At 44.4% G+C, this 26,285-nt stretch overlaps 1 protein-coding gene across 6 annotated transcripts in view; it reads right to left on the bottom strand.

Annotated features, from left to right (window-relative positions):
• ADGB (androglobin) overlaps window positions 1-26,285 on the bottom strand; it is a 299,037-nt gene that overhangs the window by 34,639 nt on the left and 238,113 nt on the right. For 5 of the 6 annotated variants that reach the window (XM_019488363.2, XM_019488361.2, XM_019488358.2 and 2 more), the window contains 3 exons: window positions 17,732-17,928; window positions 11,001-11,112; window positions 45-182 (listed from right to left, as the gene is read on the bottom strand). In XM_019488363.2, coding sequence (XP_019343908.1) covers window positions 45-182; window positions 11,001-11,112; window positions 17,732-17,928 — 447 coding nt within the window. The remainder of the gene's footprint in view (window positions 1-44; window positions 183-11,000; window positions 11,113-17,731; window positions 17,929-26,285) is intronic. The other variant, XM_019488362.2, reaches the window with a different exon arrangement.

The following is a 26,285-nucleotide window of genomic DNA, read 5'->3' as shown; positions in this document are numbered from 1 at the left end:
AATGGGGTTGAGGGGTCCCAATAGCTCTGGAGAGAGACTCTTACCTGGTTTGGGAACTTTAAAAACGTCCCTGGCTGCTGTCTTGCAGCTTGGTCTGCCTGCCCTGTCGGGCACCTGTCTGCACTCTCCTTTACAAAATCCTGGATCTGCCCATGGACAGCCACAATAGTACCAGGGTAGTACTGGAGGATGAGGATGGAAAACAGACCCTCAGTTTAAGTCAAGAAAGGAAAAACACAGACTTGGGAGATAATATTTTTGCAGAGTAAAGGAGGGAAATGTATGAATAATTCCCTCACTGCACAGAGCTTTATACCAATGATTCCAGACTATATTTTGCCATTTGACCTGCCTTCCTCCACCCCATACCACGTTAGCCTGTCTTTCTGATATCCCCTATTGGCAGGGATTGGCAATGCTCCAGGATCACTGGCCTGAAATTACACAGCTTGGTCTGAGGCAGGCCAGCTCTTCCAAACTGGCCATCATTTCTCCTTGCCACTGGGCTGCTGCTGTTTGGGTGAAGCCCACAACCACCAAAGGCCCGTGACAGTGAAACACTACAGAAGCCCTGTCTTCACAGGCTGGACAGAAAAGCCCTAAGGGCCATTGGTTACTAACCCATTATCTAAACTATAATATGGCTAAAATGGAACTCAAGATCTTTCTTTTAAAACCTATTTCTTCATTCTTTGTCACTGTTGAGAATGCCACCAGATATGATATATATACATATATATATTTGCCTTTCCTCTTGATAATAGAGCTCCTTTTCTTTGGCTTTCAGTCTCTTCTTATTGCACACAATCTGGAGCTTCTAAGGTTATTGCTATATAATCTTGCTGTCTGAATCCCTGTGCTAACTCTCCATTCATTACCACATCTAACATTCTAGGCTCTTCATAGATCTATCCTTCCCTACATAGATGTTCTTGTCTGTCATCAAGTCATGCACTTCAGCTCCTCCATGCTGCCAGTGATCGTGGCCTTGGCTACCTGCTTGTCCACTCTGCTCTAATGTCTTTGTAATTTCTTTCCTTTTTTGAAGAAATACCTTCTCTGAGATGATCTAAAGCTGCTACTTTTCTTCTATTGGTTCCCTTCTCAAAGACCATTGCTGATATAGTCAATGAAGTAATAGCAAAACTTTAATAGTATCTGCATGTATAAAACTTCATGCGTATCTATTATCAAATTGTATTTATTCAACTTTTTCCTCTACTTTCAACACTTTACTCATTCTCTTAGTATCAGGCCATGACCTTGACGCTGGGGCCTCAGCCTGCCTGATGCAGCCACATATCCCAGTCTGCCATCTCCCGAGCAGAGTGTTGAGGCAGACACAGGTGGCCAGAACCCTCCATCTAGGCCTAAACACACACCCCTGCCACCGGGGTGGCCAGCCAGGGTCAGCTGGCCCTTCACCACTTTCAACTGACCCGGAAGAGAGAGCATCCAAGGCAACAAGGCTCAACCTTGTATGTAGGAGGCTGTGCCATTGCCTTGTGTGACTACTGGCTCTCTGACAGATTCTCTGGATACCCGACCAAGCTTGCCCATGGACCCTGAGTTTGGCCTGACCCCTTGGGTCTCTGCCCAACGCTGGTTTGATCTCCTGGATACATGACCTGACTAGCGTCCTGACCTCATGCTCTGCCTGACCCTCTGGATCTTGGACTTGGTTCCCCAGACAGATCTCCTGGCTTCTGGCTTCCCTACACTGATTCTGCACACTTCCCTCAGATCCTGGTTGCTTCTTCTAACCCTGGGTGACCCCCAGACATTGCTGCCCACATCTTGGCATGACACTTAGATTGGGAAGCGCAGATTGTTTCTGCTTCAGTGTTAATACAACACCTACTACAATAGGGTTCTGATCCTGACTGAAGCCTCTGCTACTCCTTTAACAAAGACTTACAAAATAAGATGCAAGTTGTCAAATTGTAAGGTTATGTGTCTGTGGAAACATCCACTAGAGGTAAAAGGTGGAAACCAGTAATGCTGCAAGAGGTCCACAAAACTAAGTGGGCATTTGCAGTGTGGAAGCAAAAAATGAAATTGCAGTCCTGGACTGCATAACAGGCATCACATGAAACACAGATTTAATAATCCTTATTTCAGGCCTGTCATATGACTTCACATGACAAAATGTTATACGACATATGTTATAAGATGTTGCTAATGAAAAAATATTCAGAGCAGGGAAATAACAATTTTGAGCCTGGCAGGACTGATTTATAAGAATCAGAAAGCCAATTATGTTCCTTTTGTTTGAGTAGGAGATGATTAAGGGAGAATTTTGATACTAGATGATAAATACACGAAGGGTGTTAACACCACAAGGAGAAGAATTTTTTCAGGGTGGTGGAAGCGAATTCAGAGAAAGATCTGTGATGCAGAATAATCTTGCAAGAGCAGGAGAGATCATCATTAAATAGGAAGAGCTCTATTCTCCCCAGCACCACCTGAGGTGACGAGGAACAATGGCAATAAGCTGATGGAGAATAGGTTTAGGTTAGAGATCAGGAGGCAATATTTTACACTTAGGGTCTGGAACCAACTTCCTAGGGAAGTGGTCCTCACCCCTACCTTGGGCAAATTCAAAAAGAGGTTGGATGATCACCTGTCTGGGGTCTTGTGAACCCAGCTCATTCCTGCCTGTGGCAGGGGGTCAGGCTAGATGATCTGTTCAGGTCCCTCATGACCCTAACTACTATGAAACTATGAAACTATAAGCAGGGGGAGGAAATATTTGAGAAACTGGCATAGCTCAAAGTTCTTAAGAGTACTGAAAAACCAAACCAAACCTAAATACTATAAGATTACTTCTAAACTTGTTCTATTGTTTCAAAGACATTTTGGGGGAATTTCTGAAATATTATAATAATATATTTAATGCTTTAAGATAACAGAATTTTCCAGTCACAAAAAGGAAGGATTCAGATGAGAGAAATTTGTGTGAAAAACTTCTCCGCAGTAGATTAAATCCCAGGTGGATTTCAAGGTGTAGAGAAAAATCTACATTTAATTTTCAGTGGCTCTTTAAACTTAATACTTTGGAGCTGCTTCTGAAGTGTCACTTTTGCAAGGTGCATTTTACAACACTTGTAGTTTATTTACTGATTTTATTAGCACATGACCTGTCCAGTGCTATAAAATGAGATCTCCATAGAATTCACTCTAAGCAAGCAGTTCTTGATTGTTTTAGATCAAGAAGCACCTCCTCGTTCAACTTAAGGCATTCTCTGCGAAATACCAGATCTTAGCTTTCACTCAGTTTTTGACCATGGGAACACCTCTCCCCCCCCCCCGTTTAAAAACAGCAAAACAAAACAAAACCTAGAGCAATTCTTCGGTTGAGAAGAACCCAAAGACCACAACAGGTCAGAATGCTTTTGACACCATGGATTCCTATTTGAAATCTCTGGGTTTATTTTCTGAATCATTTGTAGGTCTTTGCACATTTAACAATGCTAATATTGTGCAATACCCCACAGCACCTTTAAAAGTATCTTGTGTCATCCCAGGGTGCCCTGACACCATGGTTGAGAATTACTGCTCTAAGCAAACATTTAATCAGCTGAATGATACTTTATATGTATATTGAACCATTTTTCTGAACACCATGTTTAGGTCTAGACTGGTTTGGTGACAGAAAATGACATGACTCACAACACACTGAAACAGATTTGCTCAGTCCAATAATATGAAATGTTAAATATAGGCTCAAGTAAGCTTTTACCTACAGTAAGCCAGGATCACCACAGCTGGCATAGGCAGGTGGGAACTGTGCCTCTCTGCACTATTCTGCACCAGCATGCTGGGAAGGCTCATGTGGAAGATGACAGACTAAGTGTCACTGTCATAAGATTCTGTTAGCTAGCTTACGTCTTGGTTACACCTCTTATTTATAAACAGTATCTATTTGGGATGTACATGGGATACCTGCAGATGAAATTAAAGATGATGTGGGCTCTGAATGCTTTTACATTGCTGTGGGGATGCTCTGCACCAGTAGAAATCAGTCTGGATTTTGCAGTCAATTGCTGAATATTTAAATTTACACCAAATGCACCAAATTGTGAAGCAGGGAGATGAACCTCAGAGCCTGTTTCTTAATTCTAATGTTACCCATCATATCTACCTGTAATGGTGAGAGATGCACATGCAGACAGAAGTGAACATCAATATTTCTTTATTTAGGATCACTTACTAGTGAACTACCAAAAGATCAAAACAATCAATCTTCATTTGGCCACTTCTAGGAATACACTACATATTGTGATACAGCTTAGTTTGTGGAAACATGGTGAATCAGTGGTTACACACTTTAGGGTACATGGTTTAGCAATTAATACTCCTTGGGCACGTCTACGCATGCAATTAATGCAGCTCAATAAACTTTGGCACAGATTATGCTGCAATTTATCCCTCCCAGGTGTCATGCTTACATTTGCTCCTGGGAACACAGCATGTTGAGTTGGGGTGGAGCAACGCTGGCTGGCATGGGGCCTAGGGGATTAGCCTGCCAGCCCGGGGCTACTGTGACTCAGCTCAACATGCTGCAGAGGGGCTGGCTGAGGCATGAGAGTACTCCAGTGTGGGGCTAGCCAGCAGGTAGCCCCACAATGAAACACCTTCATGCCCTAGGCAGCCCAGTCAGCATTTACATGTGCACTGAGGCAAAGTAAGTAACTCAGCCATAGGATGGTACTTGTGTCTGGCAGTGCTATCCTACAGCAGAGTTAATTAGTCAACTCTGCATTAAATGTCTTATGTAGATGGGCCCTTTGAAACTTACAGAGGCTTTAACAGATAGATTTGACTATGGTAAGAATTTAAGATCTGACTTATTTTTAAGAATGTCTTGCTAAACTATGCTAAGTCAGAATGGACCTAATGTTGCCTGTTAAGGGAAATGATGATGTGCACCTGTACTGTCCTATGAGGAGGCAAAACATGTCACTGAGATCTCAGTTACCCAGGAACATATACTCACCACTGGAGTACTTCAAGGAGTGCAGGCTACTCCTGCCTTGAATCCCAATCCAGCTCCATAGGTTGCTTTATGTCACCTGACATTGCCAAAGCTGTGGCATAGACTCCTTTCCTTCTTTACCCTCCTTCACCTCTACCACAATTCCCCAAGAAACCAGGGTCTGAAAAGTTCATGCAGTCTCCTGAGTACACAGCCTGCAATTCCATCTGCCAGATTCCTATCAATTCAAACTATGTTGCTGTCCTCCAGCATCCCAGCCTCCTTTGCAGCCCCCCTGCAACATTTCCCCTATGCAAGGAGGCACGCTTTCTCTTGGCCCGTGCTTGGCTGCTCCAGCTGAGCGACTAGAGGGCCCTGCTCCCAAGTTCTTACAGAATTAAGCCACCACAGACCCTCTCCCCAGCCCCACCATCTGCCAGCCATAGGCAGGCAGTGGGAGGAGGAGGCAGGATGGAGGCATTTGTGTCCTGTGCACGAGCCCCAAGACCTAAGCCCCCATGTTTCTGCACTGTGCCCCTGCATTGTATCATAAAGCACTCCACAATGTACACACACACCTGGCACTGAGCCAAGGAAAAACCCTGGTACTCACACACAGGTCCCTGGAGCCTGACCCTGGCTCCTCACTTCAGAGGCCAGAGACAGGCACCCTGCTACCAGGACCACAGTATGGACCCTCTTCCCTCCCTCACAGGCAGGAGCTGGTGCAGGCAGCTCACTTCTGGTGGGCTGGGGTGGTAGGGAGCAGAACATGGGGGCTGAACCTGCATGGACAAAACCTCTGCAGCTTGGCCTCTGCCAGCGGGTACCCAGGCCATGGGTATCTGGAGTGCTGCAAGTCTTTTTTGGCTTGATGTTCCTGGGACCTGGAGTACTAGGGTGCAGGGATGTGGGGGCATGCTAGTCAGGGGTGGCCTGGGCACTCAGCAGTCTCCAGCAGACTGGTAAGCCTGCAAGGCCTGCTGAGAGGTGTGCAGGACTGCCTCCAACCTGCAGGCCTTGCCTACTGCAGGCAGCCTGTGTGGCTGTCACCAATAGGTGAACATATGCTCTGTTTGCTACCCATCTAATCTAGGCCGCTTACAGAAAACCATGCAACTTAGATCGATTTTGCCGCAGGCTTTTTGAACGTCTGTACCTAGCCCAGATGTCATCATGGACGTTCTCTTTCCTAGGGAGAATAAAGCATGTTCAGGGAAGGGAACTATAATGGAGCTGACTGATGGGATGCAATCCCATTCTTAAACTCATGACCAAGGTACAAGGCAGCCCAGTAGCTCCTCTGTAGCACAGACACTACTTTATTCTCTGGCCTGTGACAGAAGCCAACGTTCTGTGGCTGCAGGCTGTATAACTGTGGAACCATAGGTCATCCCTCATCCTTAGACTCTGTATGTGGAACGTCTGTAGCCCGTAAGATGCCTGCTGAATTGCATTCAGTGTGACATATTTCTAGATTTCGAAAGCTTAAAGTGACCTCTCCTAAAAGAGAAATGAACAGTTTACTGTTGGTTTGAAAATTATATCCCACAACAATAGAATCAGACAACAGTAGTGGAAAGCCGTTACATAAACCTGAAAGCAGTTACAGAGTTGAAACAGAGAGAATAAATATGGCTCCAAAACCAATTATAAACACAGGTTAGAGACTACATCTTCACATAGATTAGTGCCATTAAAACAAAAATCACTGTTATAACCAGAAGTGGGAGCCTTTTTTGTGTATGTAGGAGTGCCTGTTGTATATCATTTAGTTATCAGAAGCTTTCAGATTATTTCACCTTAAAAGACAAGAGACACTCATAAATAATCTATCAGCACATACACACTGAGCAGGCTGCCAAAATGTTTCACTACCAGTTTCTTTAAGCAATAACTGCAATATATAAATTGCTACCTAGATGTCAGGTTGGGTAAAAGTACTAGTAAAACTAGGAATTTTTTGCCTGACTTCCAAGCCATTTCCTGAGTGTAGTAGTTGCTTCTAACTCTGACACTCTTTGTTTTAACTTTATATCTCTATTCAAACACTTAACGAGGCATCTTTATGAGAACATAAGGAATAATATAATTTGGTCTTTCTTCATTTTGGTCATTTGTCCTTATGACCTTCTTTAGCCCTCATTCTGCCACAGAGTTAAAAGAAATAGTGGACATATCCTCACAGTTTCCAAGCTTTAAGCCATCCAAATACAAAGATAAACTAATGCCAGGCATTCTGAATAGAGATACTGTAATGTCATGTTTGGAAGGTAGCATGGATACAGTGAGTATTAAAATTTTTCAAAACTGGAAAACTTTCAGTCAACACTTTTACATTGGTTTATCTGTTTGCTTGTTTTATTTACAAACAGCCCCTGTAACGATGTGGATTGAATATTCTGGAGAAAAAATAAAACACTAAAAAATGCATTATCGGGCTCAATGTGTACCATATAGAATAGAGACAGACATTACACATAAAGTGGTTTAAGTGATCAGAAACTGGTTTAAACCTGTAGCAGAACATAAGTTCAGTGTACATAAACCAGTTTCAAAATGGCCAAAATTGGCTTGAGATGAACCTCGTTGATTGTAGTATCGGTCTTAAATGATTGAGCTCAAACCGGTTTATGCAATGTCTGTCCCAGGCCCCTTCTTGATTTAAGTTAAACCAGAGTCCCCCAGCATCCCCGCATGCTCTCTGGGCTGGGCTCTCTGCTCCAGTAGGGCTGGGCAAACCTCTGCTCCCCAGCTGGGGCAGGGAAAAGGCAGGGGTACAGGTCTGGCCTGATGCTGGCCCCAGAAGGGAACAAGGGAAAAGTTTATTCCCCCCCTCCCACCCCTGTCCCACCAGCATGGACATGCACTTCTCTGTGCTGGATGCTCCAGCTGTGGGGGCATGTCCAGCCTTGGAAGTATCCTTGGCTGGGCTGGCCAGAGAGGGGTTTAATTCACTACTTCCTGTCCCACCGGCAGGGACCCAAGCCAGGTCTGCTGGGTGCTCCCCGTCGCTGCTGCAGCTGCAGGGCTGGGCATAGCCGGACACTGGGTGGCATGGCCCCCTGAGGAAGAGGGGTTATTCCCCCCTCTACTCCACTGCCCCTGGTGCACCACAGCTGAGTCTGCCTGCCCCAACCACCATCCTTACTTGCCCCCTGCTTGGGGCAAGCAGAGGAATAAACACCCTGCTACTCCCTCTGCTGGATGTCAGTGAGAGGAGGAATAACCTTCCTTCCCTGCCACACACCTAAGGGGCCTTGCCAGCTGGCCTCTGGCCACACCCCGCCCTGCTGCTGCATAGATGAGGGGGCAGGGCTCTTGATGGGGGCAGCAGCCCCTGTTACAGTGTCTGGGGAGCAGAAGCTTCTTCCCAGTGGGGGCGCCATGCTATGGGGCAAGCAGAGCTGTGGCGGACAGAGCCCTACAAGCTGCTGCCACCACCATGGTCTGCAGCAGCTTTCCCTGTTCCACAGTGCCCCACCCCCCCCGGCTGGGAAGGGGCTTGCGCTCCCCAACACCACGACAGGGGCTGCTCCCCACATGGTCACACCCCCAGCAGGGACCCTTAAGCAGAGGGGCAGGGAACAGAGTTATTCCCACCTCTGCCCCCCCCCCCCGGAACCGCAGCAGGGTCTGTCCACCCTGACTGCTGCTGCCACTCTCTCTGTGCCTGGGGCAAGCAGTGGAATAAGTCCCCACTTTCCCCTTCCACTGGAGGGGGCTTATTCTACCACTTGCCCTGGACACACAGCAAGTGGCTGTGGTGGTGGCAGTCACTGCCTGCAGACCCTGCTGCAGCGCCTCGGGGGCAGAGCGGGGAATAAACCCATTCTCTGCCCCACACCTAACGGGCCCTGCCAGCCTGGCTTTAGCCACACCCCCTTCCCCCACCCAGCTGCTGGAGTGGTGACGGGGGAGCGACCATGATGGGGGCAGCAGCCCCTGTCATAGGGTTGGGGAGTGCGAGCCCCTTCCTGGTGGGGGGGCCACGTTGAGGAGTGGGGAATGTTGCTGCGGACCGCAGTGGTTGCAGTGGCTTGGAGGACTCTCACCCCGTCTGAGCCCCAGTGCTCCTGCACACAGTCTGCTGCAGCTCTGCTCAACCGGCAGCACACCCCCCTGCCAGGAAGAAGTTTGCACTCCCTGGACACTGTGACAGGGGCTGCTGCCCCAGTCAAGAACTCTGCCCCCTCACCAATGCAGCGGAGGGGTCAGGGCACAGCCAGAGGCTGGCTGTCAGAGTCCCTTAGGTGGGGGCAGGGAGAGGTGTTATTCCTCCTCCCTCCAGCATTCAGTGGAGTGGGCAGCAGGGGGGTTATTCTGCTGCTTTCCCCAAGCAGGGATTGAACAACAGCGGCAGTTCGGGCAGGCATACTTGGTTGTGGTTCCCCAGGGGCAGTTGGGGTAGAGAGGTGAATAACCCCCTCTTTGCCCCCTCTGCCTCAGGGTGCCATATACCTTCTGAGTCAGATGCTGCCTATGTTTTATACATTTTTTCTGTTCCTAGGAGAGTTAATCTAGGCACATTTATATCAAAGCCATAATACTGAACCATATTATATTAGCTTTTCACAACAAAGTGAAATAAGGCCTGAATTTTATATGAAACGCAAGATATTGGAAAACACATCTGAAGCAAACTATAACTAAATCAAGAAACAGTTGCCTTTACTTCTGGGAAAAAGAATGGAGGGCAATACAACATACAAAGAGAAAAAAGAAATACAACAAAATCAGAAGGTGGGACTGATACCAACAAAAAAGCTAGGATGATGGGATATGTGTCATTTTACCTGTTGCTGTAATTCTTAAGTCATGAACATTTCTGAATAAAGCCAAGTCTAATTTTCATATCTCCATAGGCATGTCTACATGTTCAATTCATGTGGAGTTTATTGCTCCCAGGTGGGCCGACTGAACCTGCACCTGGAAGCAACAGGTTCCGGAGCTTATTGCTATTTGAGTTTATTGTGGGACTGGAGTTTATTGTGGGACCACAGCACGTTGATCCGCATCAGGGCAGCCCCGGTTGAAAGGGGATGTGGGGGAAAGTCAGCCTACCAGCCCAGTGCTGCTCCATCCCAGCTCAACCTGCTGCAGAGGGGCTGGCTGGGGCATAAGAGTACTTCAGTGAGGGGCTAGCTGGCAGACAGCCCCCTCAATTAAACGCCCTCATGACCTAGCCAGCTGGGGCAGTGTCTACATGTGCACTGCTGGAGTTTTTTAGTCCACAGCAGGATAGTACTTGTATTTACACGTACTATCCAGCTATGGAGTAAATCAGTTTACTCTAGCCTGACAGGGGTGCACATGTAGACACTGAGATGTTTACTGTGCAGCTAATTAGTCTACTGCACAGTAAACGTTTTTTTGTAGATGCACCCGTGAGACTCCAATGTAATTTTTGCACAATATGGCTTAATGTTTTCAAATGACTGCTCAGCTGTCAGATGCAGTTATAAAATCATGCAATTACATTTTTGACTTTGCAAGTCATAGAGCAAAGAGTAATGTAATATGGTATATAGTAAGCAAGTAAATCTAAGAAAAATACGGTAATGAAATTATACAATCTGGGATAGGTCATTTAGCCTGTTTTGATGTTGATGTATTTATTCATTTATTTTTATATTCTGTAAATGATAAATAATAAAGATAAAAATGTTTTGGATTGAGATTTGGCTTTCTTATAGGAAGTTATTCATTTTGCGATCTAAAACTGAATTAGGGCTAAGAATGCCTTTTAATCTTTGGATTTCCTTGGACCACAACTTGCCTGTAGAAAGAAAATGTTTTGTAAATTTCAGTTTAGCAGCATTTATCTAGTAACCATCCTTTCTTTGCTATTGAAATTGTGAACATGTATGATGCTGTTATTGAAAGTCAATGATACAAATTACATTAATAGCTTATTTTTTTACTGAATAAAGATGAACATAACATTTTTATGACAAAACAACATAACATTCTTTATAACACAAACCTGTATACTCCATCATCTGGATGTTGAGTGACATACCTTTGATTTCATTTTTCTCCATTTCTTTCAGTGTCTGAACAAATGCCAACTGACTCTCAGTAAGTGGCCAACTGTCATACAACACCAGTGCTTGTATAATGTACTTGTGAGACTGTGAAACCAAATGTAATGTGTTAAAATATCGATGACATGAATAGGCATTACATTAATCATCCAAAATTCCTGCAGTCCAGTAAACTATTGAATATTGAATACAGCAAGTGGAACAATCAATTAATTTACAAACTTCCATGTGTTACATTATTCATGAAAATTCAAAAGTAGTCTCATGTAACATTTTCCCGAGCATATGGTGTGCAAAGACAAAGACTTCTTTTATTTAACATAAAACTTCAAGCTCTCAGTATCCTACTGATCTTTCAGCACTAATGCTAAGGCATATGATGTAAGCTGCACTAGAGAAATGAGACCAGTACATTATGCTATTCATTATTTACAATGAATAGGAAATTATTCTAATAACATTTCTTACTTTGTTCATCTTCTAAAGTTAGCTCTGTGGTTAAGGAACTACCACTGCAAATAGGTATGAGTCATTACCTGTGCAATTAAAATTCTTTTCTTTTAATATATATTTATTTAAATGAAACATCATTATCAAGAAAAAATCAAATTAAACTACTAGGGAATACGTTTGAGGCAGACAAACCAAGGACAGTCAGAGAACAGGAGCAAGACCAAATTATCTGTCTACTAATTTGCAGATGATATCAAGTGATTATGCATTTGGCATTAGACAGTCATTGGATGAGACCAGAAATAATCCTGAGATAAAAGACCAGTTACCCAGGGCTGCCCCTCTCCCAGCTGAATGCCCTAACCCCTAGGCAACAGAGGCAGGCTCCCTCTTGCTTGCTCTTCTTCTGCTTTCAGTACTCTCACATTCCTTTCTGAACAATAGCCCAGCATCAACAGGAAGGTACCTCCGCTCAGATTCTTTTATAGTTCTGTGGTTAAGGCAATCTTCTGGGAAGTAAGAGATGGGGGCTTGCATCTCCTCTGGCTGTAGGGGGGTTGGAGTAAAACCCAGATCTCACACTTCCTGGGAGAGCGCTCTAATACTAGGCTATTATATAAAAAAGGTAGATGGTACCTTCACCACTTCCCCTTAAAGGAGGACTCTGCACTCTCTATATTGAGAGATTGAGACAGAAATGCTAAGCCTGGAGAGGGGAATTAAGATTGTCAGCTCTTGATTGTCACTCACAACCTGGGCTCTGTGACTAACTCTTCAGAGGTAATCTTCAGAGAAGCAGGATTGCTATGGCCCCCATGACCCCAGGTAAGGTTGCTGGAGACAGAATAGTTGCTGACCCCAGCCTCCCCTACCCCACCCAGGGTAATGTGTCATACACCAGAGGGTGCGTGGCATAGACATTCCCCAGAGACAAGTAGCAGTGGCACAAGGTGTGCTGCTGCTTCTCGTCCCCAGGGAAACAAACAGCCACGCTCATGTGGACACAGCCTCGGATTTAAGTGCAGAAAAATATCTTTAATTCTTTTATACAGGGTTAAATAGCCCCAGATTCAAGAAGAAATCTATAACAGATGTGTGTCAGAAACTGGAATGTATAACCTCTGCTAGAAAACATGGGCAAGTCTTCTGCTCTCTCCTTTACTCAAGCTACAAGGACCTCCAGAAAAGACCATAATAACCTGGTGAGCAAAAATCAAGGGCTCACCTCTCACATTCTACTGGACTAGATTTATAGTAGAAGAAAAGGTTCTACTTTGCTGTTAGTAGAACCACAAGGGGTTTAATTTTTTTCTGAATTTGCCCACTGATACCTCCCAGATAGGCTCATTCCTTCGGGTGCTAAAGAATACTTGGGAATGGCAGGAAGAAGTCTCTCTACACTTAACAACAGTGGTGTTTACAACCGGGAATATTCCAAGTTCCCCTGCTCAGAGAGAATCATTACACATACTCCCAAATCCCTGTTAGCTCTCTGCTCTACAAAAACCTGCGAAAAAGAACATCAGCTCCTTCCGATCCCATCCCTCTGATTAGAGTTCCTCATTATCCACATTATCCTACATACATGGCTTTTCATTCCATCCAGGAAGAGCACACACCAACTGCTGAAACTTCCTTAGCTTGACGAAGGGTTTTTGAACCTGAAAGCTTGCTTAATAACTTTTCTCCAACTATTTGGGTTGGTCTAATAAAAGATATCAAATTCACCCAAGGAATCTTGTCTGGAAGCATGTGTAAAAATGCCATAAGATACCCAAAGGCAAATCTGGTTCTAGTAGAAACTTATTGCTCTGCTTATTGCAACTTATTGTTGGCCATAGTGTCTGGAGACAAAAGACCTGAAGATGGTCAAAGGTGCTTCTCTAGTAAAACCAGTTATGTTGGTAAAAAAAAAAAAGTTTTTTTTTTTAGATTAATGTTTCATGGACAAATCCATCCTGGCATGTCAGAAAAACAGTTGTTAAACTGGCCTTTTTTGGCTTTTAGCTCTAAAACTGAAAGGTTAGCTAAAACTGTGGGCTTCAGGTGAGAAAAAATCCTGAAGAAAAATAAAAATCCTCTGTAAGATAACTAAAATACACTGAAGGCTAATCAGCAGTCAGTCATTTGGACAGGCATATAAGCCTTCCCTTATTACTGTAGGCTGGTGTCACTGTGCTCGACTATGTACTGAGCATTGTGCCTAAAATTCCCCAGACTGCAAACCTATGTTGCTTAATTTTGTCACAGATAAACATGTTCTGAGAGTCTGTGCCACTTTTCCCTAGTAAGAGAGATTCAAATGGTAAAACAATCTCTTGACCAGGTTGATGAAATAGCTAATTTTTGCCAGTATGTTATAACCAAATCCCACATGAAAACTGCTGGCACATTCATATCTAAGCTTGGTGCGTACTCAGACATAGGAGCCAGTGCCCCTGCAGGAGTCAGCTAGTGATGTGGCATCTTCAGAGCCTTGTCAGAAGAGACAAAGAGCAATATTTGAGTGCCCAGTCTGTGGGCACTCAATATGCTCTTGAGTGTATTTGCTTTATTGGGTTGGCACATCTGAAAACCAACTAGCATAAGTCAAAGGGAAAAAAGGAAAAATATACTTTCAAATCTACTACAACAGAACTTGCTTTTCATGTACTCAGAAACAGTGAAAATCCCTACAGTTAAAGGGATGTGAAGGGTAACAAGAAGGGTTTCTACAAGCATGTCAGCAGCAAGAGGAGGACCAGGGAAAGTGTGGGTCCCCTACTGAATGGGGCAGGCAACCTTGTGACAGAGGATGCAGAAAAGGCTGAAGTGCTCAATGCCTTTTTTGCCTCCATCTTCACAGGCAAGGTCAGCTCCCAGACTACTGCACTGGGCAGCACAGTTTGGGGAAGAGGTGAGCAGCCCTCAGTGGTGAAAGTAGGGACTGCTTAGAAAAGCTGGATGTACATGGTGCCAGATAAGATGCATCTGGGGATGCTGAGGGAGTTGGCTGATGTGATTGTAGCCATTAGCCATCATTTTTGAAAACTCATGACAATCAGGAGAGGTCCTGGATGATTGGAAAAGGGACAGTGCTCATATTTAAGAAAGGAAAAAAGGAGGATCCAGGGAACTACAGCCTAGTCAGCCTCACCTCAGTCCCTGGAAAAATAATGGAGCAGATCCTCAAGGAAGCCATTTCATTTCTAAGAACTTGGAAGAGAAATAGATGATTAGGAACAGTCAGCATGGATTCACCATGGACAAGTCATGCCTGACCAACTCGGTTGCCTTCTATGATGAGATGACTGACTCTGGGTGTGGGGAGACCAGTGGATGTGGTGTATCTTGATTTTAGCATGGCTTTTGATATGGTCCCCCACAGCCTTCTTGCAGGAAAGCTAAGGAAGTATGGGCTGGATGAATGCACTGTCAGGTGGATAGAAAACTGGCTTGAGCATCGGGCTTAGAGAGTGTAATCAATGGCTCAATGTCTAGCTGGCAGCCGGCATCAAGCGGAGTGCCCAGGGATTGGCCCTGGGCCTGGTTTTGTTCAATATCTTCATCAATGACCCGGAAAATGGCATAGAGTGCACCCTCAGCAAATGTGCAGATGACACTGAGCTGGAGGGAGTAGTAGACAGTCTGGAGGGTAGGGCTAGGATTCAGAGTGACCTAAACAAATTGGAGGATTGGGCCAAAAGGAATCTTCTGAGGTTCAACAAGGACAAGTGCAAAGTCTTGCACTTAGGACAGAACAATCCCATGCACCAGTATAGGCTGGGGGCTGACTGGCTGGGCAGCAGCTCTGCAGAAAAGGACCTGGGGGTTACAGTAGTAACCTCTATTCAGCACTAGTGAGGTGACATTTGGAGTACTGTGTTCAGTTTTTGGGCATCCCACTACAGAAAGGATGTGGACAAATTGGAGAGTCCAGCAGAGGGCAACAAAATGGTGAGGGGGATGGGGGACATGATTTATGAGGAACGACTGAAGGAACTGGGCTTATTTAGTTTAGAGAAGAGAAGACTGGGAGTGGACTGAGAGGGGACTCAACTGCCTGAATGGGGGTTAAAGAAAGGATGGACCTAGACTGTTCTCGATGGTGGCAAATGACAGAACAAGGAGCAACAGTCTCAAGTTGCAGCAAGGGAAGTTTAGGTTAGATATCAGAAGGAATTTTCTCACTAGGAGGGTAATAAAACAGTGGAACAGGTTGCCCAGACAGGTGGTGGAGGCTCCATCCTTGGAGGTTTTCAAAACCCGCCTAGACAAAGCTGTGGCTGGGATGATCTTGTTGGGGATGGTCCTGCTTTGAGCAGGGAGTTGGACTAGGTGACCTCCTGAGGTCCCTTCCAACCCTCATTTTCTATGATTCTATGTGAAGGCCCCAGTGCACATTCTTACACTGTACATGTAATACAGAATACCTATTGTGACATTTTTCTGTAAAATTCAATTCACTGCATGAGAACTCATATGTCTCTAAGGTTATTAAATGGTGTTGGCATGAAAACTTATTCACCTTAATGTAGTCATAGTATTTCTGAGCATTTACAGTGACTTTCATCCCTGGATCTCTAATTACTTTACAGAGGAAAGTTAAGTCTTACAACACTCCCAAGCAGTAGTTAAGTACTATTACACAACTGCAGGGGAATAAACCAGAGCCCAGAAAATAGACTATATTATTGAGGGGATATTCTCCACCCTTACACTGCCAATAAAACTGTTTTTTCTTTTATACACTCTTCTAAATTCATCCTTACCTTTCTGACCCACTTTTAAAACCTGATGCTAACCTCCAATCAAATCACATCAGCTTCTACAACCTCTTCTCACATGGTCTCCACTACACAAACATTGCTCTCAAATCCATCTGGAATGCAACTGCAAAACTACTTCCATACTGAGTAATCTCAGTCCTATGATGGCCTACTCTTTAATATTTCACTGACTTCAGACTTCTTGTTTTCACTTCAAATACTAACACAAACTAATCTCACATTACTTCTCTGCTATCATCAGCTTTTGTCTTCTGCTCATACTCTTCAGCTAATGTGTTCTCAGGGATATGAAGATACAAATAATTTACCACAGGATGAGAAGTAGATCAGCCTTCCCAGGTAAGTACCCATACTCTTATGCTATTATACATGAAAGCCAAACTATAGTAACTTCTCTACATTTCATTGACAACTAAACTACTGAGATTTAACTTCTGTTTACTACAGTGAGAGAGACTGTGCATGGGCAGTTGCCATACAACAGCTAAACTGTGATCAAGCTCTACCCTCTTTTACCACATGCTAAATTATTTGTATGTCCATAACCTTAACTATATATTTATAGCTCCTGGAAATGTAACATCCTCTATACAGTAGCCCTTTTAAGTAGAACTTTTTTTCCTAACCCAGTACACCACATGTCCATTTTTCATTTTTACATTTTTTCCACGGGGCCAAAGCAAACTCCCCATTTCCTACTCCCATATGTGCATTTATATGTTTATGTGCTTATACTTAAACATTTACCATCTCACACCTACTACTGGAGAAGTCTGCCAATAGACTGTCACGTGAGTCTATGATCTTCATTTCATTTTGAACTTTTGAGTCTCAAATATGTAAGCCGTTTTCCACTTAGGTCTGACTAGGTCACCTGACTACCTCTAGAAAAGGTGGAGCAGAAAAATTAAGCCTCTGGTCTTTTGTGGATTTGTTTTAGCATTTGCCCAGCATTTCATCCATATTGATGAAAATAAAGAGCGATGGAAGGCAGAAATAAATTGTCATAGCAAAAGAAAACAGGCCAGCATTTACACGTGCGTTTAGGCTAGTTATTTTCACCACCCCTGTAATGTAATCTTATGGTGGTGAAAATTAGATTGCTGTCGTCTATTAAGTGTTGCATGTGTATACGGTGACACTTTACATCGCAGCAAATTAGTCTACTGTGCAGTTAAGCGCATGTGTAGATGCACTCTAGGAGTGGGAAAATGTGTATCTTTTTGAAGGCTTAGCACCTCAGATTTTGATATTCTTAGTGCAGAGCCTCTGTATTCTATTTTGTGAATTACTGTAATAATTTATGACCCTCACTACATAAATAAAAGAAATGACATCAGTGGTGAAGCCAATATCTGTAAATAAAAGATTTATACAATATAAGGACATCTTATTTTCATATTTATTATAGGAATTATCAAGACCATTTTTGCTGTTGTCCTGTTCCAAAATTCTTCCAGTCATTTGCATTTAAAATCTCTCACCTGTTGTGGACCTCCAGCATTCTTTTCAAAAGTTGACAATACAGTTTCATCTTCTATTACAGCCTGGCCTTCTTGTACATATCCTGGCTTGGAAGTAGGCTTGTTGCCCTTCTGACTTGGAATAGTAGCCTTTCTTTTTGGTACCCCTGCTTCCGGGTCCTTCTTCGCACTGCCTTGGCCAACTTGACCTTTGCTTGCTGGTAGGGAGATAAAAATGTCAACCTTCAGTTTCCACGAATTCTACAAACTAGTAGCTTGAGATAAAGAGAGACAAACATACATAAAAAGGAGTTGCTATAGTTAATTTTCTTCCTGTGCATTTTGCTTACAAGGTTCCAGCTAACAGTCTCACTTCAATAAAAATTATGCCAAATTATTTTCTTTTTGCACGATGATCAGAAATATCTTTAAAAACTAGGTAAGAATGAAAAAAAAATATAGTGTTTGTTTGTATGTGTGTGTGTGTGTGTGTGTGTGCACATGTGTGTGTGAAAAGGAATGGATAGAAACAGTTAGAAAACTCCTCTTTGGATTTTCTTACCATTCTATGATTCTTTTCTTCAAGAATTACAGTCTCAATGCCTCTATATTAAACCAGTATATATTCTCTATCAAGTCAAGTCAAGTCAGTCCCAAAGCTGCTGTGACAATCGGGGCACCTTAGATGCTGTAACAACCCTCCTCCATCCTGCATGAGGTTAGTCGAGTTGCTTTGCATCATTGGGGAGTCTTCAGGCAGAGTGACCTGATAGCACCCATATCTTCTCCAGGGGTATGGATGGCCATTGGCTTGCAGGGAACTCATCCAGCCTTTGACAGGTCTTATTTTTAGTCCTGCTGCATGTTTATACACACTCCTCACCCAGGCTAGCCCACATGGGGGTGCCAGTTTAGTTGTTAACAACCCGGCCATGAAACATACTGTACTGGTTTACATGGTACCAGATAGCAGACCAAGAGGCCTGGCATGACTGGCATATTCTCTATAATCTGTAATAAGGTTTATATTATATGCTGGCTGAGCATTACCCTATAGCCAAGTATCCAGGTTGTAGCTGTATTTTTCAGCAGTTTCCCTTCCTTCCCTCCCACTTTCCCTATCCTTTGTATTTAAACAACATTATTCCTTTCTTTTGAATAGCCCTGTTCTCTACAATTCCATTTGTAGTATCTGATGATGTAGGCTATAGCCTGTGCCTCTTTGAAGAGTTAATTTATAAGGTATAACTGTACCCTGGCTTCTGCCTAACAAGTAATTAATCGCCCTATAATGTCCCTTATACATTTGCTTAGGAAACATTTGCTGATTAAACTGTTGCTTCATTAATGTCTAATTAATATTGTTTTCAAGGGACATTGTATGATTTTGTTAAACAGCAGATTTTAGCACATAAGAATTCTAAGATTTTTTTCTTGGACATGTTGAGCACCTATACACGTGATGGACCTCTGCTACAAGGTGTACTAATCAGCACACATTGGAGCAGACTCGATTAATTGAGTCTGCTGCCACTCTGCTGGACTGTGCTAATTAGTGCACTTCAGCACTGTGCTAATTAGTGCTAATTCAGTGTCCCCACATTTCAAAATGGTGGCAGGGGCATTTTAACTAAAGCTTGTTGAATGAGATTTAGTTAAAACACACCCACTGCCATTTTGAAATGTGGGACACTGAATACACATGACACTGCTCTAATTAAAGTGCCCTCTAATTAAACTGTCCACCCTGGAGTACATATTTAGATGCCCACTGGTACCAGATAAGCCACATTTTAGGTCTCAGAGATATACTGTATTTTTGTGATAAGCATCTACAAAGGTATTATCAGGCAGCTGATTCCAATGTAGAGAAGGAAGGTTTCTTTAAGTATGTTTAACTATGTACTTTCTTTGTAAGAAGGTCATGGTACATGGCACTAGAGGCTACTTTTGAAAATATGTCTTTAAAAGAATCTCAACAAAGTTCTGAATACACTTTTGCAACAAAGTTAAAGAAAACATTCTAAAAAGATCACAAAGCTGGTAAATAACTTTTTGGTGGTCACCAATGGTATGTCTATGCTGCTCAACGGTGGCAGCAACCATTGCTGTGCTAACAGACAGTCCACTTCTTTATGTATTACCTAAGATGGCTATATCCTTTCTGACTCAGGTGGTAATGCATGCAGAGTGAGCACAGTCTGTCTGCATGGAGCTACCTGATATCATAAGTGGTACAGACACCCTTTAAGGCCTGACTAAAAGTACACTGCATTTCATAGAATGGCTCAGATGGGCTTCACAAGGCTATTTCTAACGCTCTAGTGACAGATGGGAGATCTGCAGTCGGTTTAACAAATTCACTTAAAACATGATTAACAGGATGGATAAGATTCTGCATAAAATAATACTTGATTTTGGGCCTGTAGAACACTATTTCTAGCTCACAGAGAGAGGGGCCCCATCAAAAGAAATGAATCATCTCAGACTAGTAGGAACTTGTGAGATTTTTTTTTACTGGCAAGCTGGTAGGGAATCAATTAAAATAGGCTCCCCAAAATGCACACTACTTAGTGAAAGCAACTATTCTGGCAGATGTCACCAGATGGTGCTGTGATACAATGTACTATTTTTTTTTCTTGGGGTATGAATAAATATTCAACCTTGAGATTCATGCTCCCTTTGAAATAGGCATGGGTATTGGACTGAGACTGGTAAAGTAAAAATAAAGAACACTATATGATTCTTAAGTGCTTCCCTAGTCTCCAGTGTAGTTTGCTATGGTATAGTGGGGATTATGGTTGTACTATGAAATGTTTGGAGTACAGTAGCTAACAGGGCCAGTGAGAAAAATCACAGATATGGTCTGTGCCCAAATGTTGACAGTTTTATTACTTGGTGGTTACAGTAACTAGGTGAGTGACAGGAGACCGGTGTGTTTCATTTCATTATCCCAACCCCAAATCCAGTTCACCTCTCCTTTCCACCCTATAAAGTTATTAGCATGGTAGAAGCTATTATGTATTTTCAAGTACATTGGGAGCAAGAAGAGGGTACCATGCACTGTAGGGCCCCTGCAAGACTCAAATGGTAACCTTGTGGCTACACCAGATAAGAAAGCCAATATTTTTAACAGTTTCTTTGCCTCTGTTTTCTTGAACAGGGACCAAGACATCCCTCCTACCAGAGGTAGGGACAATCTCGGGGATAGCTCTGTCAGGCTTTGGGTCAGCACAGATGTAGTTAGGGATCTTCTGGAAGGGCTGGACATTTTTAAATCTGTAGGTCCAGATGCCCTCCACCCTAGGGTGTTGTGGGAGCTGGCAGGGGTCATCGTGGAGCCCTTGGTCTGGCTGTGTAAGCATTCGTGGTCATCTGGCCAGGTGCTGGGGGATTGGAAACTATCTAATATGGTCCCCATTTTTAAGAAAGGGAGGAAGGAAGACCCAAGTAACTATAGGCCTGTAAGCCTCATCTCGGTCCTTGGGAAGATCTTAGAGAAAATCATCAAGGAGCACATCTGTGGGGGGCCAGCAGGGGACATCATGTTCAGGGACAACCAGCATGGGTTCAACAAAGGCAGGTCCTGCCTGACCAACCTGATTGCCTTTTATGGCCAGGTAACTAAATCCTTGGATGATGGTGTTGCCGTGGACGTAGTCTTTCTAGACTTTAAGAAGGCCTTTGACACTGTCTCTCACCCCATTCTCATCAATAAATTAAGTGACTGTGGCATTGATGCCTACACAGTTGGATGAGTAAAAAATTGGCTGATGGGGCGCACCCAGAGAGTAGTGGTGGATGGGTCATACTCAACTTGGTGAGATGTGAGCAGTGGGGTTCCCCAGGGCTTGGTCCTCGGGCCCGCATTGTTTAACATCTTCATCAGCAACTTGGACAAGGGGGTTGAAAGCACGCTGTCCAAGTTTGCTGATGACATTAAGATGTGAGGCGAGGTGGACACACTTGAAGGGAGAGAGAGGCTGCAACTAGATTTTGCAGACTACAAAAGTGGGCAGATGAGAATAGGATGGGGTTCAACGTAGACAAATGCAGGGTGCTGCACCTTGGGAGAAGGAATCCACAGCATACATACAGGCTGGGGAGTTCCCCTCTTGAAAGCATGGAGGCAGAAGGGATCTTGGAGTCATTATTGACTCCAAGATGAACATGAGCCGCCAATGCCAGACCGCAGCCAGCAAGGCCAGCCATACCTTGTCATGCATCCAAAGATGCATCTCAAGCCAGTCTAGAGAGGTGATACTCTCCCTCTATGCGACATTGGTCAGGCCACAATTGGAGTACTGCATCCAGTACTGGGCGCCGCACTTCAAAAGAATGTTGTCAGCCTGGAGAGAGTTCAGAGGAGGGCTACTCGCTTGGTGAGAGGGCAGCAGGACAGGCCCTATGAGGAGAGACTGAAGGACCTGAACCTGTTCAGCCTCAGCAAGAGGAGGTTGAGGGGGCACCTGGTGGCTGCCTACAAGCTCATCAAGGAGGATCAACAGCTAATAGGCAGAGCTCTTTTCTCCCCAGCGCCACCTGGGGTGACGAGGAACAATGGTCATAAGCTGATGGAGAATAGGTTTAGGTTAGAGATCAGAAGGCAATATTTTACAGTTAGGGTGGCCAAAATCTGGAACCAACTTCCCAGGGAAGTGGTCCTCACCCCTACCTTGGACATATTCAAGAGGAGGTTGGATGATCACCTGTCTGGGGTCTTGTGAACCCAGTATTCATCCCTGCCTGTGGCAGGGGGTCAGGCTGGATGATCTGTTCAGGTCCCTCCTGACCCTAGCAACTATGAAACTATGAAGATGGGGTTGCCTATTCTTCATTTTACTGAATCACTTATGGCACAGACTTGCTTAGGAATTCCTAGCCATACATTCAAGATGGTCTTGACACAGCTTAAAAATATATATACCACAAATAGCAATATCGGTTCATTTCCCATTAATATGATATGTTAAAACTAAGCAACAGATGTTTTTAAAACTCACGTGGAGAAATTGCATGTCTGATACTGACAGATTATTATTACTTCAAGAAAAAATATTTACAGCATGCTCCAAAGACCCCTTGAATGTATTTGTGGCAGAAGTCACTCTTCCATAGTTATATTTTTCCAGTGTCTCACTGTTCATTTGTCAGAGATTGTTTCTAATAGATCAATGCAATTAAAGCTGCCAGGAAGCATAAAGCTTAGCATAGGTCAGTCTTTCATAAGGACTTACTGTATCTAAAAACCCCTTTTCAAGCCTCTGTAAAGCTCCTTTGAGTCTTTAAAGTAGGCTGGAGGGCTCTAATTAAAGTTATCTAAACTAAATTCTGAGTTTTTTTATTTTTCAGTTTTTCAGGAGGCAATATTTTACAGTTAGGGTGGCCAGAATCTGAAACCAACTTCCCAGGGAGGTGGTCCTCGCCCCTACCTTGGGCAAATCCAAGAGGAGGTTGGATGATCACCTGTCTGGGGTCTTGTGAACCCAGCATTCATTCCTGCCCGCAGCAGGGGGTCAGGCTAGATGGTCTATTCAGGTCCCTGCTGACCCTAGCTACTATGAAACTATGAAACTATGAGCAAGTTAAGAAGATGCTCTTTGCCATATGATACCTTAGACTACTGTGAACATTCATTGGCAGCAAATTGCTGAAGAATCATACTTTCTGTTTATATAGCCTGGGCTTTACCATAAACTGGACACCTGACCATATTATGACTCCTAGTTGCCCTTTGTCAGATCACCACAGCCACGCTCCTGACCTGCTTTCATCTAACACCCCCTCCCATGCTGGCCTCTTCCCCCTACCTCTGACTCATTTTCCTATTGTAAAAAGAGTAGGGGGGGAGGGTGTACCTTCAGTTTACATTTCCTTATTTTTAGAAGTTTAATGTTTGGCTACTTTCTGGACCTCCTCATATCACAGCAGAGGCAGATATATCTTTTGCTATCTCCCTGCAAGCTGCAATCCCCCTGGCACTCATAATGAGGCAGGGAGAAGGGCTCAGGCTCCCCAACAAACCAGAGCCATTCAGATCACAGCTCACAGGAAAAGAGGCCTAGACACATCTCCCAACAAGCACTGCATGTGTAATTTATTTTCTTTTGAATGTTACTTGGGTTGCCTCTAAATTTTCTGTTGCTCTCAGACTAGATGCTTCCATTCATTTCCCTAGCACATCTTAAAAAGGACCAAATGAGTAAATACCATAGTCACCAGAATTCTAGACCAGTGGTTCTCAGCCTTTTCTGTACCAGGACCCATTTGTAAACATCGATGGCCAGCCCTGACCCAGTCCCCCTGGCTTAAAACCCAGTGCTCTCCACCCCCAGGCCCCAGCCCCCTAATGTGTGGGGCAGAGGGTGGGTGTGTGGGGCAGGGGGAGGCCCCAAACAGCTCCTTGCAGGCTGAAACTCTGACAGCCAGCAGGGGACAAGCCACAGTTTCCCACTTTTTTCTTCTTTAATGGAGAATCCATTTTTAAAGTTTGATGATTCATTTTTAAAGGTTGTTCTCAACCCTTTTATATATTATTGTGACCCCACTTTTGGTTCGTGACCCACGAACCAGTGAGAAACACTGTTCTAGATGATTTCAAATTTAAGATTACCCCAGAATAATTAGATTCTATACAAGGAAAAGTACACATTTGTTATAATTGTCCATGTATAGAATCTAATGAATGGAAGGTTGTCTTAAATTTGTCCCCATTCACTGCTATGCTGGGGAATGCAGTGGTGAGAGCAGGGGGGTAGACCACTGCCTCTTGCTCTCCCTGCCCCTCATCTCCCCATGCCTATGCCTGTCCCCCCTGTGCCTGCCCTCACTGCTGCCTGCTCCTCCCATGCATCTTCCTGTCCTCCCCAGCTCCCCATGCCTGTACCTAACCTCGGCCTTCTGACCCCCATGCCTCCCCACTAACCTCCCACTCCCTGCCCCTCACCCCCTTACCTTCTACTGAAGCTCTGCTCCTTTGGGGCAGTCAGCAACAGCAGCAGCTCAGACCAGCCAGGAAGAAGCAGCAGCTCCCTGCCTGGCTGGGTCAGAGCTGGAGATGGAGCAGAAGGTAAGGGGAGGTGGGGGAAGCTGAGAGGAGGGGAGAAAGGGGTGGAGTGGCAGGCTGCAGCAGGGGGTGGAGGCACAGGCACAGACATAAAGGACAAGGGGTATAGGGGAGATGGCAGTTTCCTTTACCCTGCCATCTCCCCCACGCTGCCCCTGGCTGCATGCCCGCTCCCCCACCAAACAAGCTATTCCAGCCCAGGGCAGAGAGCAGCTCAGCTCTAGCTTTAAAGTCAGAGCTAAGCCACCACCTGCTCTGGGCTATTACTTGAATCCAAGACAAAGATTTTTTTCCTGCCATGAAGACGCTGGGAGGTAATCTTTAAACATCAGTTGGTTTCCTATTATAACTCTAGTTGAGTTGATGACCCATTATAATATGGCATGTGGCAATAGAATTAATAGGTTCAGAGATTGTAAGGCCAGAAGGGACCTCAGAAGATAATCGGGTCCAGCCCCCTGCACCAAGCAGGAAAGACAACTGGGGTCAGATGACCCTAGCAAGGTGACCATTCAGTCTCCTCTAGAAGATTTCCAGGGTAGGTAATTGCATCACCTCTGAAGGGAGTTTATTCCACAGTCTGGACACCCTAGTTGTGAAGTAGTTTTTCCTAACATTGAGCCTGAAACAGTCTTCCAGGAGTCTGTGACCATTATTCCTAGTTTTCCCCAAGGGTGCCCTGGTGAACAGTTGTTCACCGAGCCCTTGATGTATGCCTCTGATGTAGCGGTGAACTGCTACCAAGTCCCCTCTCAGCCTTCTTTTTTTTCAAGCTGAAGAGTCCCAGATCCCTCAGCCTTTCCTCGTATGCCTTGCCATACAAGTCTCTGATCATACGGGTGGCCCTTCTCTGGACTCTCTCAAGCATTACTATGTCCTTGTTGAAGTGTGGCACCCAGAACATGACGCAATACTCCAGCTGTGATCTCACCAATGTAGAGAAGGGTGGAAGAATCACTTCTTTGGTTTTGCTGGAGATGCATTGATTGATGCATTCCAGGGTATTGTTAACCCTGCTGGCTACAGCGTTGCACTGCTGGCTCATGTTCATACTGTGGTTTATTATTATCCCCAGATCCCTTTCATTCATAGTGCTGGTCAGGTTGGCGTTGCCAAGCCCATAGATATGCAGGGGATTGTTCATCCCCAGGTGGAGCACTTTACATTTCTCGATGTTGAACTTCATCTGGTTCTAGTCCACCCAGCTTGCAAACCTGTCTAGGTCTGCCTGTATCTGTAGCCTATCTTCAAGTGTGGCCATGCTTCCCCATAACTTGGCGCTGTCCATGAACTTGGCCAGGGGGCTCTTCACCCCAACATCCAAATCATTGATAAAGATGTTGAATAGCACTGGACCAAGTACTGACCCCTGTGGGACACCATTGGCCACTTCCTGCCAAGATGACACAGATCCATTCATTAGAACTCTCTGGGTCCTATCCCGCAGTCAGCTTCCTACCCACCTGACTGTCTCATGGGATACCAGATCAAAAGCTTTTTGGAAATCAA

Source organism: Alligator mississippiensis, chromosome 1, assembly GCF_030867095.1.
Source record: "Alligator mississippiensis isolate rAllMis1 chromosome 1, rAllMis1, whole genome shotgun sequence".
In the NCBI taxonomy this organism is placed as follows: domain Eukaryota; kingdom Metazoa; phylum Chordata; order Crocodylia; family Alligatoridae; genus Alligator; species Alligator mississippiensis.
This window is presented reverse-complemented; position numbering and strand designations above follow the sequence as displayed.